The sequence below is a fragment of the Centroberyx affinis genome, unplaced genomic scaffold, assembly GCF_046629955.1.
Source record: "Centroberyx affinis isolate AG114_WGS23_722 - 3 ecotype Tasmania unplaced genomic scaffold, CSIRO-AGI_Caff_v1 ptg000476l_1, whole genome shotgun sequence".
Classification (NCBI taxonomy): Eukaryota; Metazoa; Chordata; class Actinopteri; order Beryciformes; family Berycidae; genus Centroberyx; species Centroberyx affinis.
This window is the reverse complement of record NW_027279134.1, coordinates 28,869-43,610: the sequence shown is the minus strand read 5'-3', so window position 1 is coordinate 43,610 and position 14,742 is coordinate 28,869. Positions and strand designations below refer to the sequence as shown.

Here is a 14,742-nt window from a genome sequence, read left to right as displayed (position 1 = left end):
TGATTTCCCTTCACTTTCCAGTAGTTTAAGCAACTTCAGTGAAAACTCGTCAGGTGGGGCTGATGTACCTGTGAGCAAGATCAACTTCCATGCAGATCCACCACTAGGTGGAATGATTTCAGGGGGAGCCCTAGCTGGGTCAATCTGGTTGTGGCACTCACACAACATAATTTCACAGTTCAGTTGAGGGATAATCTTTTTGGCTCTAAAACGTACTCGACCGAAAACTTTGACAGTTTCAACAGCCTCTTCAATATCCGCTACGCTGGTATCTGCAGGTACACCACTCAAGGCTAAAGCATTTACTGGGTTTACTCCTGCTTCGCTGCACCACTTCTCAAGTGCAGCTAGTAACTGCGGGTCGGATGAGTGAGCCATTTTTCCGTAGAGTCGTCTTTTCTTTATTGTAGATCAGTCACACAGTAAATCCCAGCGGTGCCTCCATTTATGTAACGCTGTTCTGCTCTACTGGCCTTATGAACAGCGCCTAGATTCGTTTACTTACACTCTATAGTACTACTACCTGTGCTGTATATTTATGATGTGTACTGAGTGGGTGACTGTCTACTTTATAAAAGAATAAAGACCTGTAAACTATGTGTGTGGTCTCAAATATGATGCACCTTTGACCCTCTCTGAAGAACTCACCTTAGCAAAATGAATCACATTAAACAGTTTTAATCCTCAACATTAAAATATTTATTAACCCAAAATTAGGCCTAATAGGCTACCTGTTATAGGCAAATCTCACAAAAGACAGCAAACAAATTTACTAGTTGAGGGTTTCACTCTTTTCCCTTCTGTTGAGAAGAAGTCTACTCAACTTCACTTAACCAGTAGTAGAACTACAGTAAATGTACATTAAGGACACTTTAAACCCTTGTACCTTCAATTTATCTTACCCAAAAGGATTCAATAGTACCTTCAATTATCTTACCCAAAGGGATTCAACAGTACCTTCAATTATCTTACCCAAAGGGATTCAACAACACAGCAATACACATAACATATTGGTGGGCCCACACTCTAATCAAAACAAACAAAAAGCCGGCAAAGTCCTGAAATTAAACCCCCCCGATGCAGGCCTGATCGTGGCTGGGGTGCGTTGGGCCACACATATGATGACGGCCGCTGAATGTGACCATCCATGGAAAAAAGGGTTACTCACCCACCAGGAGTCCGGTTTACCTCAGTCTATTAGCAAATGGACGGCGGCTCCGCTCAAGTTTCTTAACAATCGATGAAGAAGGTCTCTCCTCCCTTGCCGCCAGAGATGCTGCTGGGCTTTGCCTGGTCACCCAGTGTGCGATCGGGTCTTCCCCCATGCGTTGTCGGGCTGATGATATCCACTAGGGTGCTAGCTGACGGTTAGCACCAAAGCTAATGAAGTCCAAGGTCCACATGTGCTAGCTTAGCGATAACGCGCAGTTAGCTTAGCTGTTAGCTTAGTGGAAACTCAAACTAAACTTCGACACTGAACACACTGCATTGACTTAACATAGCAGCGTCTACAAATCACGGTTTCACAACTTCAATATTACACTTATTAAAGCGCATTGACAGTAATACACTGAAATTCTGGAGCTCCTCTCCGCCCTCACACCGAGAGACGGCAGCCCAGTGAAAAATCAAAAAAACGAACTCCTCTCACACACCCTTGCTTCACCCTCTGTTGTTGTTATCCCGCCCCCCAGCCAATGGTAGCTAAGGAACTTGACGTTGCCTCATGACTGATCAATAAGAGGTAGAATACAACAAACAGCATTATAGGATGTGAAATTAGAATAAGCAGGCTAGTTTGTAACACTTCCCCACGTGTAACCAACTGTACCTTTCAACCGAACTCCTTATGCTGCATTCACTGTCATCAGTAAATTACACTACTCCCCCATGTAAATGGTTACAGACATTTAAACACTATATTACATACACACAGAAAACGGATAATATCCTAGGATTTGTGAACAAAATAACCCAGGGGGTTACACATGATTTAATTTGCTGACCCATTTATCATTTTGACACCTCAGTACGGTCACTGGGTCCACTGCATTTTTAGGAGTGATCCGATTGCTTGCAGGGAAATTTTTCACCCTCCTGAAGTTTCTTAACTCACACATAACCTTAATGAAGCAAAGTCTTGAAGATGTGAAGCCAGATTTGTTCCTCTGGGAATGTGTTGAAGGAGACGACGCAGGCTGGGAGCGTTGGCTTGAGTGTAGCAGGATAAACTAACAAACTAACAAGCACCATAACTACAGTGCACACAAAAGGGACAAAAGGCGTCTAATGGGAGTAGGGGGAAGTGATTCTCTCATTTTAATCCCTACCCTCTCTAATGAACCTGTAGTTTGACCGCAGTGTCCCGTCTCTGTCCCAGCTGAATCCGCCTGGCCTGCTGACTATGCCCCGGAGCCCCACCTCCAGTGAGGATGAGATGGCCCAGAGTTTTTCCGACTACTCCGAAGACTCTGCCTCTGACAGCTCCCGCGAGGAGACCATCTACGAGACCATAAGGGCCACCGCCGAGCCGCCGCCGAACCGCATGGACGACGTTCACACACACTCGCTGGTCATCCGTGTCATCATCCCCGACCTGCAGCAGACAGTGAGTATCTGTGTAGGATGGGGAGATAGAAGTGTGTAGGATGGGGATGTAAATGTGTCTATGTGTGTGTGTGTGTGCCAGTGTATGATTTTTTTTTGTGTGTGTCTCACTCCTTGTATCTGTCTCTTTGTGCATTTGCATGTCATGTGTGGGAGTAGATATTGATATGGCATAAAATATGAGCTGTATTTGATTTTACATGTTGTTTGAAAATCTTTACTTATCTTCCTCTTTTGATCCATTCCACTCAAAACTCTTCAAGACCAAAAAATGAAATAAGAGTTTTAAAATACAATTTGTTTGTGCTCTTCGTGTGATTCTCATATTGTTCTTAAGTCTGAGAGAAGCAGATGAACATGGAAAGTAGAAACACAAACATCCACACCGTTTCGCTAATGAATGGGCGCTAATGAAAGCAGTGATGGGGGCATCCATGGCACATTTCAGTTTTAGGGTATAATTATTGTCATCACTCATTAAACAAACAGGTATATTTTGAAAAGATTATAGAGTGCAGTGTGGGTGTAAATACACAGACTCTGCTCACTCCACCTGCGACATGTTCACTTCCATCTCAGAAGAGTGGGTTTATTTTATTTTTTTTCTGTTTAATTGACATTACATGTACACATTAGTCTTTTCACACTTAGTCTCCCAGGCCCAGACCTCTATTTGTCTTACATTTAGCGCTAATAGTTCCAGGAGAACAGCATAAGCCATTTGCAACCCGAAGCAAACCAAAGGCAGAGATGTCTGTATTCCTTCAACCAATACCAATAATCCTGGCATATTTGGCCATATGGGCATATTTCCTACAGTTTAACTATCATTTTTTTGCAAATTGGTGTAGATGGGCCAAAGTATACATACAGGACCAGAATGTCCCAATAACAATTTCATTTTAAGATCTTAAAATTTGGCACAGACAAGCCACAGGCTTTGACTGGTATTATAATAACCCTTTTTTTTCTCTTGAATTGACCTGACCAGGAATTACATAACCAACCAGGACATATTACATTTGTCCTGATACCTTCCATTCATTTATAAATAACATGACATGATTTATATTTTAAGTAAATGTATGCTTTCAAGGCAGGCATGCATATCAGTTCTTATATTGCCTCTAGAAGCTGCTTATGGTTTTAAATTGGCATGTTAGAGTACTCTTTCTTTCACCCATTCCCATTCATTATAAAGCCTTTGACGTAAATGAGCTTTGACCAACTGCTCTCCTATTCATGTGGTGTCTTTTTCCCTGATAGCGCGCAGCGTTGTGTGAACGTTGTGTGGGCGTCATGTGGGGGGTTGATATATAGACCTTTGAAGGGGTGGGAGTGGTGGTGGGGCGGGGGGGGGGGGGGGGGGGGGGGGGATTCCTATTTACATGACTCCCTGCTCAGCAAAAAGTCTCACTGTAAAAGACTGTGGGGGCGACGGAGGACTCTGTAGATCTTGAAAATGAATGAGGACAGGGATAGCTGGTTCAGTGCTGATCAAAAACAAGGCGGGGCCCTCTCTATTGATCAGTAAAATATATTACAGTAAGACAAGCATTGGGCTTCATAATAATAAAGCTGTCTATGGACTGTCATAGGCATTATATAACAGACGACACGGCAATAAACGTGTCAAACAATCAATATCTTTTCCTGAAGGGAAAAAATGAAACATGTTACAATTGTCCTCATGCCTTCCATTCAGTTAAAACTTTAGCTAATTAACAATTTGGTTAAGGTTAGGGTAAGGTTTTGGTCAAGCTAACATAGAAAACAAAATGCTGAAAACTTACGACGTATGAGTTAGGAACTGAACCTAGGTCAGGTACACCCATCTCTACCTTTCCACCGGACAATGTTCAATACCAAACTATTGCCTGCTTCTAGTCATGTCTCCTCCACAAAATCCTTTTGTGGTGCGGAAACGTATTTTTCTCACTTTTTGTGCACGGGACATGCTGAAGTTACAATGGACTAAATGAAAAACAACCTACTCTGCTTGCCCAAAAATCCTGATATACAACGTGTGAAGTATGAGATCTTATATCATAACTTACAGTAGTTGTAACAGTGGGAATTGTGAATGTTGTCTATGTTTTATTAATTTTAACAGTGGGAATTGTGAATGTTTTACTTTCCATCTTGTTGAAAGAGCTGCCCTACGCAGTCAGTAGCTATACTGTTGCTTTTCATGTACCACCATGTCCACTACATTTGTAGGAGTACGATCATATGCTACACTGTCCCACTGAAATATGAACAATGGAATAACTATTGTATGGGCAGAATACTGCTACACACAGTATCCCCATTGGTGGTATAGAATGCAGCACATGTCAGCATACATTGCTTCACAGTTATTCCCACAGAACTCCAGGACATAAAGGTTTATCATCAAAGAGCAATGGTGAACAACTGCAGCTCTCTGTGGATCTGCAGCTAGAGCTGCTGCCAGTCTCTATACAGTAGCTCCATCTCATCCTCATGTAACTCTGTACTGTAGCTCTTTGTTTGATGTGTGTCCTGGGGGATTGAGACCGGTTCCAGATATCTTTACAGCGGATGTCCATGGTCCACAGTACAGTGGGTTCATACTTTTCCTCTTCATGGCAGAACAAAACAGAGGGACAGAAGAGAGGGAGGGGGGGAGGGGGAGAGCTGGCATGGCGGCCTGATGGCACAGCTCTCCCTTCACCAGCCGCCTCATGCCGCAACCTGCTGGGTTTCCATCCTTCATTCTGACTCTCCATCTCATTTTGTCCATTCTGATGTTTTTTTACTCGCACACATCTTTTTCTTCATGTTGTAGAATTTCATCCCATTGATGCTAACAATGAGATGCTTAGCTATTAGCAGCTGCTTCAATGCACTTTGTAACCACTTTGCTAAAGTCTTGCCATCAGTATCTCAATGCAAAAGGATCATCACCACACACAGCCTCCTTTACTGCAAGTCTTTCCCTCTCAGTTCCACACTCAAACTGCATTTCCATTTATCGCTATACTGCATACAGTGTATAATAGGTAATCTACCCAGTAAAGTTAAACCAAAAGGATTAATGTGGACGTAAAGAAAATAAATGCATAGAACATAATGGTTTAGTGCAATTTACCATAATCAACCTGTAATCGCAGAATATGAAACAAGAGCGATGAATATCAGCACAGTTTACAATTCAGGTTTCTCTCTGAGAATGCGTAACATACAATAACATAAAACCCTTGTCTCGCTCATTATATGCACATTCAACATTGTCAAAAAAGTTACAATCTATGGATTCACGTTGATCAGGCCGTAACACAGGGACTGCATTTCCCATGATGCCACTGGCCGCAGGACGCAGCATTTAGCCATGAAGCAGCAACTTCAGTCATTATTCTAGTGAGTGTTTCTTTTCTTTCTAGTGACTATCCGAGTGTGCAATCCTGAAATTTGATCTTACTTCCACACTACCAAACGGACAGACTTCTGGTTTATACCTTATTGTTATCTTCCACTCCTCTTTCACAATATATGCTTTATAGTCTACATTTCACGCATAAATCGAATCTAGAAGCGAGGCTCAATTAACATACCTTGCCCTCTCACTTCCACACTCGGAACCCGTACCACGCTGTAATGAATGACACACCAATTAAAATACACAATCTGTTTAATGAAAAGAAAAAAACTGTTTGTTCTGGCTTTCTTATAATACAAGATATACTTTCCAGAATGACAAAAATGACACTTTGTACTATTAAATGTGAAAATAAGGTGCGTAATAAGAAAATAAATCCACTAGAATATCATATTTTCTATGAGAATAAAGGAATGGTGCATATGTGTATGTGTATGTGAGGTTCAATTTTCAAGGTATAGTGTCGACCTGCCAATGAACTCATGACCCTTTGATGTAATTAGCTTGGGCTTTGTTTCTCCACAGTATAGATAAGGTGTGTGTGTGTGTGTGTGTGTGTGTGTTCACATGTGCACTAAGCTCTCTCACATGTATGCACTAATGCTCACAATTTCACATTCATCACTGAGCACTCAGTGGTGCCACTTGATCACATGATCGGGTCACACAGTCCACTTGGAAAGCAAACACAGCTGAATAATTCAAGCATGCACACACACACACACACACACACACACACATGCATGTATCCCCCTCCCCCCCAACTGCAGCTCTTACATGGAACAAAACCTCCCTCCTGACACTGAGATTATTTAACGTATTAAATACATCAGAGCACACAGGTATTTTTTCCCCATTTCACATATAATATATATCAAAATGACCTTTCACCGTCTAAACCTGTACAATTATGTACAATTAACGTCACCCTCATTACATACTGATAGTGTTGAGAGTGAAACTGATGTCACTCAATCTGTTTAATGTATGAATATAATGTGGCAGCTGTACCATCAGTCCACTCTGCCACACAAGCCTATGCTAAAAATACATTTAGGACAATAAAAATGTGATGGAGGGAAGAAAAAGAGGAAAATGACCGAGGACTGATGTAGGGATTAGCAATACTTCCTTCATCTTTCCCTCACGCTTTGCTACATCTTTGTTTCTCCTTCGATCTTCTCAATCTCTTCCTCGACTTAAGTTTTCTTTTTTTTATCTAATTCATTTCCCCTCTCATTTCATGCCAATAGACCGTTGTAACTCTGTTATATCCGGTTGGAGGCACCATCTTCTCTTCTGAGACGATTTTGCTGATGATTCGAAAATTGAGACTCAAGGTTAGACAAGCGAGCTATAGCGTTCAAGAGGTTGCTGGTTTGAATCGTCAGACCACTCAAGAGGTTTTGACATGGAATGAAAATTGGAAAGTGGAGAGTTGGTAATGTCACTCTTGCGAAACACTTAAACCTTAAACCTCTTAACCCTCAACTGCTCCGGTGGAGCTGCACAGTGACCCCAGTGAAGAAAGACTGTAGTCATGCTGAAGAAGACTGAGGTTATGCTATTCTTCTTATTTACGCTTTTATTTTGTCACAAATTTCCCTGCAACATTGACCAAGGTGCAGCAAGATAGCTGTCGTCGTATTTGGCTCTACTTGGAAGATGTGACTTAAACATTGTTTCCCAATTCCTTGGAAACTTAAATCTATACCATTGTCTAAGTTCAACTCATTATGCCAAGGGATGAGGAAGCAGCAATAATGGAAGTGGATGGAGATTTGCCACTGTAATAAACCAGCAGAGGGAAAGAAGGCCATATCAGCCTGAACAGCCTTGCCAGATGCCAGACATCTGCTTCTGTATACCTTCAACCCTTCATCTCTCCATCCCTCCTCTCCGCTCCTCTGCCCATTCCAGTGCCAGGCAAGAGGATTATGGTTAGGCAGAGTTCACAGACTGCTCATCCCTCCAGCCTTTATCACAGACGCGGGGCTGCTATCGCCGGCTGAGCAGCACATCCAGCTGTAAACACTCCTGAATGCCACGGCACAGTGCCCATAATCCTCTCTGATTCAGCCAAGGCCAGAAATCCTGCATTGTATGTTTATTCACTCTGGGGAAGCTGGGGCTGGGGAAGACCAGGGGCCAGCGGGGTCGTGTCAATTACACTCTCAGCGAGCGATGTGGCACTGTTTAGCATATAGCGCTGTTCAAAACAATAAAAACAATAAGAAGCTTTGGCGATGCGGCTTGGCCCACATCATTTATTTGTAATAACTGGGGCACGGTTTGTGTTATTAAAGCACCCATTTTGACTTCTATGAACTATTTAGATTGGGCGCCATTGTTTAGGTTATTCTGTTCAATTCCTCCCACTAGTTTTATATATAGCAGCCCATTTGCATCCATCAGTCAAAAGTTTGAAGTCAAGCCTGCATGTCAGTGTCTGCCACAAGTTTACAATATTACAGTATTTGTGGTTATTTTATTCAAAGGTGAATGCTTTATTTGTTTTGATTGCTTGATTGCTGTGATCACCAAGTCAGCCATCGAAAAAACCTCTGACCGTTTCACTTTCTAATCAGTTTGTCTCTTTGCCCCTCTGCCTCCCTTCCACTCTCTCCTCCCCACCCCAAACCCGACCTGTGAACTCAGAAATGCATGCGGTTCAACCCGGATGCCACAGTCTGGATTGCCAAGCAGCGGATCCTGTGTACACTGAGTCAGAGCCTGAAGGACGTGCTGAACTATGGCCTTTTCCAGCCAGCTAGCAATGGGAGGGACGGCAAGTTCCTTGACGAAGAACGCATCTTTCGGGAATACCCCCAGCCAATCAGCAAGGGGGTCCCGTCTTTGGAGGTACACTATTGGCCAGTTAGATGAGGTTTTTATTTATCTAACATTCATCTGCACTCCCGGCATCTGAAATGATGATATGGGCGTGATAAAATATGCTTAGGAAAAATCAATCCCAAATCATATTTTGACCTATATTTCTGAGAAATGCGTTGTTATGTCAAGTAGAATGGGAGTCAGGAAAACAGTGTTTACACTTTGACCCCACCTACAATTCCCATGCAACACTGCAATTACTGTACATACTTTTCAATTGGGTGAGGATACAATTAATCTTAGGATAATGAATGCAAAAGAGACACCTGTCAAACTATATCATAACTATCTCAAAGTATATCATATACTACTAAAGATTGAATATTGACAATGGAAAATTAAACACAACTACAGCTACAACTACATTAGAAAGTTTGAATAAGCAAAACCCACGCTAACACTACAGTCTCCAGGGAAACCATTATCTAATTCAAAAGTTCACACAATCTACCAATTAAGATACCATGACGGTAATGAATGTGCCGTCAATAAAGAGGTCATATCTCAGGCTTGATCCCCCCACCGATCCTCCTTCCAGATGAACAATTGATTTGGAGATGCACTCATGGTCTGTAAACAACTCATCACCCAGGCTTCTGAGGGAAAGGTTATCAGCTCTTGAACGTATACTGTTATTGCAGTGCAGCTTTACTGGAAGCCTTGTTATGTTGGATCCAATGTTTTGCTTTGGACCTTTTCTACACAGTGGACTGTTTTTAATCATTTGTTTTACTTGTTTTTCCTCATTGCCTCCAATCCACAGTTCCGCTACAAGAGCAGAGTCTATAGGCAACCCCATGTGGATGAGAAACAGATCGCCAAACTTCATACAAAGGTAAGGATTGTGTTGTATAGTAGACATAATGATAATGCAAAACAGGAATAGGAAAAGTATAATTTAAGCCTAGTTTTTGACCAGTGTTTGGGATGCGCTAAGAAACACAAAGCCTTTATCACAGGTAGCAAAGTGTGAGGTTTAACTGCCAGCAGAAACTCACTGAACTTGGACTAGTGTTTATTCATACGTGGCAATTAACTTCTATGGCCCAAAAGTGGCAAGTGTCAAACTAGGAGCATCAAGCAATGCATCAAACCACCTTGACATGTAGGCTACACTCCAAACTTGGTTTGATTTTGGAGAATCAAACAGCAGTTTTTCATGAGGTTTCTGGCACTGCAGAAATGTCAAAATGTCTCTAAAATGCAGTAAAATTTCTCTATCAGGCAATATGTTCTATTTGTTAACTATCTTTATGCATCCAGATTATGTATGTTTTTAATCACGTTCTTATTGAGAAGCAGGCTACAAGCAGTAATTAATGTCAGCTGATGTAAGCTTGACAAAACTTTTCATTAAATTACCAACTTAACGTGATGAGGTAAAGCTAATTAACAAAATCCACATGTGTAACATATGACTGCAAAACGAATTCGGTAATATAATTAGTAACATATAATTGCTCCAATATATTGATGCTGTCAGGTGAAAAGTATTGTATTTCAAAATGTCAACTTTTCAGGGAATGAAAAAACAGCCTTGTTTTTATCTTGACTACTATGGGTATTTGAGTTGATCCAGTGAGTTTTGAAGGGTTTCATAAGCCCAACATAAAAGAGCTGAAGGATGTAATCCTTCAACTGAATTGGTGTTTGAATGTGTTATGTTTTCACATGACAACAGTGATATGGAACTAATGTTAGCTAGATAGGTTGATGTACTTGCTAGTCTCTAAAAATAAGAAGCAGACTACTGTAGAACATGGATTTTCTATAAAGTAGCATCAGTCATCACAGTGTTGACATGCAGGTACCAGTGCTGCTGATGCTTCTAGTCTCCTGCCTACAGTGTCACCATAGAAACATCAAATAGGAGAGTCTAATATCAGTCAATGTCAATTCAGACCTTTAACCTTAAGCTGAACAAGTCATTGCTTGCATTCCAGCAGATTGCTGATACAGTAAGTTGAAATATTCAGCTTGTGAGGTAAAAAAAAATCAATCTCAATTTTGTGGGAAGGTGATACTTCATGATACACGAGTGGAAAAACTCTACTAAACTAAAACCTTACCTTCACAAATTTGTCTTATATGATCTTCAGGATGGAAAACCATTGTCTCCACCGTGTTTATCCACAGGATTATGTCTGTAGTTTTGTCACTTATTGTTCAGCTAGCAGCATTCAGCAGCACTTCTACTGTTGCTATCGTTTTCAATTCATAATGGTGCTTTCACAGCTGTTGAACATGTAGAAGTATAAAACGTAATGAATAGAAGCCAGTGCTGTATAGAAAAGTCCTTGACGAGTTATGGTAGTTCAGTAAAGTGTAGTCTTTATTATCAGCCGAGAGTGCAAATAACAACAATGCAACACAGTGCAGCACAATAATATCTACACATGAACCATGAAGTAACAGAGTGACTGTCTAGTTTAAAGTAATAATCCGTAACATGTTCCTATATGCTCTATGTTCTTTAAAGCAGTGGTTCTCAATGTGGGGTCCGGGGACTACCAGGGGTCCTTGAGGGGGTTCCTGGGGATCCCCAGAAAATTGATGAATTGTTTCACCATTATTCCATTTACAAGAAGTTAACACAATTAGAGAATGTAGAAGAATGACTATTTTGATCATAGTTTCTGTTATCTCTCCACTTACAATACAGATAGTCATGGAATTCTGGACAAAATCATATCTGCCAAAAAACAATATTCTCACATTTGGGTCTGAGAGACAAAATCTCATCAAATGTTGTCACTGCTTTAAAGTGCCTCTGTTTAGGAGCTTCAGGCTAATGGGACAAGAGAGAGTTTGTATCTGTCGGCTGTAATTCTTAGCAAGTTGAACGCCAGGGGGAAAGGTGAAAAAACTCCCAAGCAGGCATACTGTACAATGTAGCTTACCTATTAGCTTAAGCTAACCTGAAAGCATCTCAAGTTCAGTCTGAGGCAGCATGAAGGACGGCCCCTCTCCAGCGTCTCATTTTATTACTGCCTTCCTGTTTGTCTTCTTCTGTGAGTTTGGATGATGCTCAGTCGGAGTCTCTTCCTCCTGCCAGCCCCAAACAGCAGGCCCCCGCTCCTCCGCTCTCTCTCTCCCTCCCACGTGAATCTAAGTCAATTTAGACGGTAAATTGAAAGTAAAAGATTTTACCCTCTTCATCGTTGTGTAAGGCTAGCTCTGGGCTGCTGTCCCGTAGCTACTGTAGTGTTGTAGTGCAGCCAAAGCATAAGTGTTTCTGGCAGCTTTCTGTTACCGGCACACTGGGAAACTGTCTGACAGCTGCTCCGATTCTGCTTCCGAATGCAGGGGAGGAAGGAAGAGAAATGAAGGAGAATGACAAATGAAAAGGCACAGAAGAAAAAAAGTGTTTTAACAAAACAGAAATAGGGACAGGAAAACACACACACACGCACAAACACATCTACATTCACACGCTTTGCAAAACACTGATCAGTTTCAGAATTAGAAAAACGAATCTAGGTCTGAGAATCTATCGCTGCCATATTAGACATTTATTTCCGATATTGAGTCTTTCCTTTCTCTTTTGTTTTTTTTTTGGCCTGACTTTTGGGAACCAAACGTGTTTCCCATGCCGTCTGGTGCTCTGTGGTTGGCTAAAGCTCACACTGAGGCAGCCAATCAACTGCCAGCCCACCAACCTGCTTCCGAAAACAGAGAGAGAGAGAGAGAGAGAGACCATCCTCCAGACTCTGATTCATCAGGACCTTTTACAGACACACACACACACACACACACAGAGCACATATCAGTCACATGAAATGAAACACTACTTGAAAACTTTAGGCCATGTGCACCCTTGACATTTCAAGATATTGAACTGGCAGTGACTCATCACGGTCGGTGTCTCCATGCCTGTGATCAAAGACTGAATGCAAGGTTTACATGGTTAGTTCAAACTATTTTTGCTTTCACTAGACTGTCAATAAGATTACAAGACCTTCAGGTTTAGAGCTCTAATGCCATGGATATCATCATACCATGTCATCGTGACTTGGATGCTAAAAATCTAAAAATATACTTGTTGAAATACCATTTCAAATCCTTTACTCAAGTCAAAGTCTAAATTGACTTAAAGTATAAAAGTAAAAGTAGTCGTCCATAAAAGTCATTTCTAATGTACTAAACTGGCTCTCTCTCTCGAGTGTTCCTCTGAATCACAGATGAGAGAGAGTCTGCAGCTCAAATCATTAACGTTAATTGTAGCACAGCTGAATTCACTCATGTTAATTCTCTGCTCTCTTGTTGCTTCTCTCTTCTTCGAGTTGCTTCTCTCTCTGTCCCTTTCCCTCCTTTTTGGTGTCGCAGCCAATCACATTTGTCCCTTGATCAGCTGCTTCCGGGATGGAAGCTGTCCGATGCGGAAAATAAAATAAAAAAAATAATTAGTTGAAGATTTTGCCGAGAGCAACGAGTCTGTTTTGAAAATCTAGCGAGTAGAAAGTGTACATTTTTCTTTTGAAATGTAGTGAGTACAAGTAAAAAGTCTCAAGTGAAAGAAAACAGATACTTGAAAATTAAGTATTTTTACTATTTTACTTCCCACCTCTGTCGGGGACACTGGATACAGTTTTCTCATGACTGTAACATATACAGTATATTGGATTGATATGGCTGGAGATCCCAAAGTCAAGCGAGCTGTATAAACTACATCAGACCTACAAATTGAGCTCTGATGGCCTGAATGTAGCAGAAGTGATAAACAAAATCTCCAGTGTTATGAACCGAATCTCCAGTGTTATGAACAAGGAATAGAAGCCAACAAAACTAATGTTAATCTGGCTGGCTTATACTCTAAGAGGCGTCAAAAAGCCTCTCAGAAGCCTCTTGTTCGTTGCCGCTGCGTTACTCCCACCCCGTGTCCCCGCCTTCCTCCTCCTCCTCCTCCTCCTCCTCCTCCTCATCTCTACTCGTGCGTTCCTTCCCAATCTATTCTTTTATTGCTACCCATTGTCTTGATTTTCTTCTGCTATCTCATTCTTCTTTCCTCATTTTCTCCTCTCCTTCGGGGAGCTGCTCTCTTATCTATTTTTATCATGCGGCCTGGAAAGAAAAGCGGACGGGAACAGAACCGAACGGAGCAGCCGCCCCACACTCGCCACACTCAGAATCATGTCATCTCTCCACCTGTCCTTCCTGCCTTCGTTTTGCTTTATTTCGGGGTTTTTTCCCTCCATTTGTCCATTCTGAATAGATCCCATTCTTTCAAACTTTTCTTCCTTCCACCTTTAGTTTGACCGTCTCCACACTTCTCGATCTCAGCTCAGTCTTTTCACACCTCTGGACCTCTGCCCTCTGACCACCATTTGCTCTTCCCTCTCTCTCTCTCTAATGGTGCTTTCTCTTCTCCGCTCCTGTAGGCCAATCTGAGGAAGTTCATGGACCTCATTCAGCATCACCAGGTGGACAAGGTGTCTAAGATGTTGGAGAGAGGCCTCGACCCCAACTACCATGACACTGAGACTGGTGGTAAGACTGTACACACACAAACACACACACACACACACACACACACACCAAGTAGGCTAAGACTTGAGACTGAAAACAGAGTACCAATGACACAGTTCTGAGTTCCAAAGAAAAACTAATTTATTAAAATGTGTGGGGGGGGAATGGAGAGGGAATTAAAAGTAAACTTAAGTTCTTCTTAGACTGGGGTATTCTGCAAAACGGGTATCTTCAATCCTGAGTCTGGACCTGAGGAAACATAAAAGGAGGGGGTGATAAAAAAGAAATAGTGGAGAAAGAGAAAGTTATTCATAAATTCATCCAGCATCCCATTCCACAGTCCACTATACAATCTGACCATCAGTAATCCCAGT

The 14,742-nt window shown here is 41.7% G+C and overlaps 1 protein-coding gene across 1 annotated transcript in view; it reads left to right on the top strand.

The window, feature by feature from the left end:
* Positions 1-2,404: 2,404 nt before the first annotated feature.
* The window catches only part of LOC139642412 (SH3 and multiple ankyrin repeat domains protein 2-like), a gene marked incomplete at its 3' end in the record, with an annotated part of 32,803 nt that continues 20,465 nt past the window's right edge, over positions 2,405-14,742 (top strand). Inside the window, exons 1-4 of the mRNA XM_071517231.1 lie at positions 2,405-2,608; positions 8,666-8,869; positions 9,666-9,737; positions 14,281-14,389. Coding sequence (XP_071373332.1) covers positions 2,405-2,608; positions 8,666-8,869; positions 9,666-9,737; positions 14,281-14,389 — 589 coding nt within the window. The remainder of the gene's footprint in view (positions 2,609-8,665; positions 8,870-9,665; positions 9,738-14,280; positions 14,390-14,742) is intronic.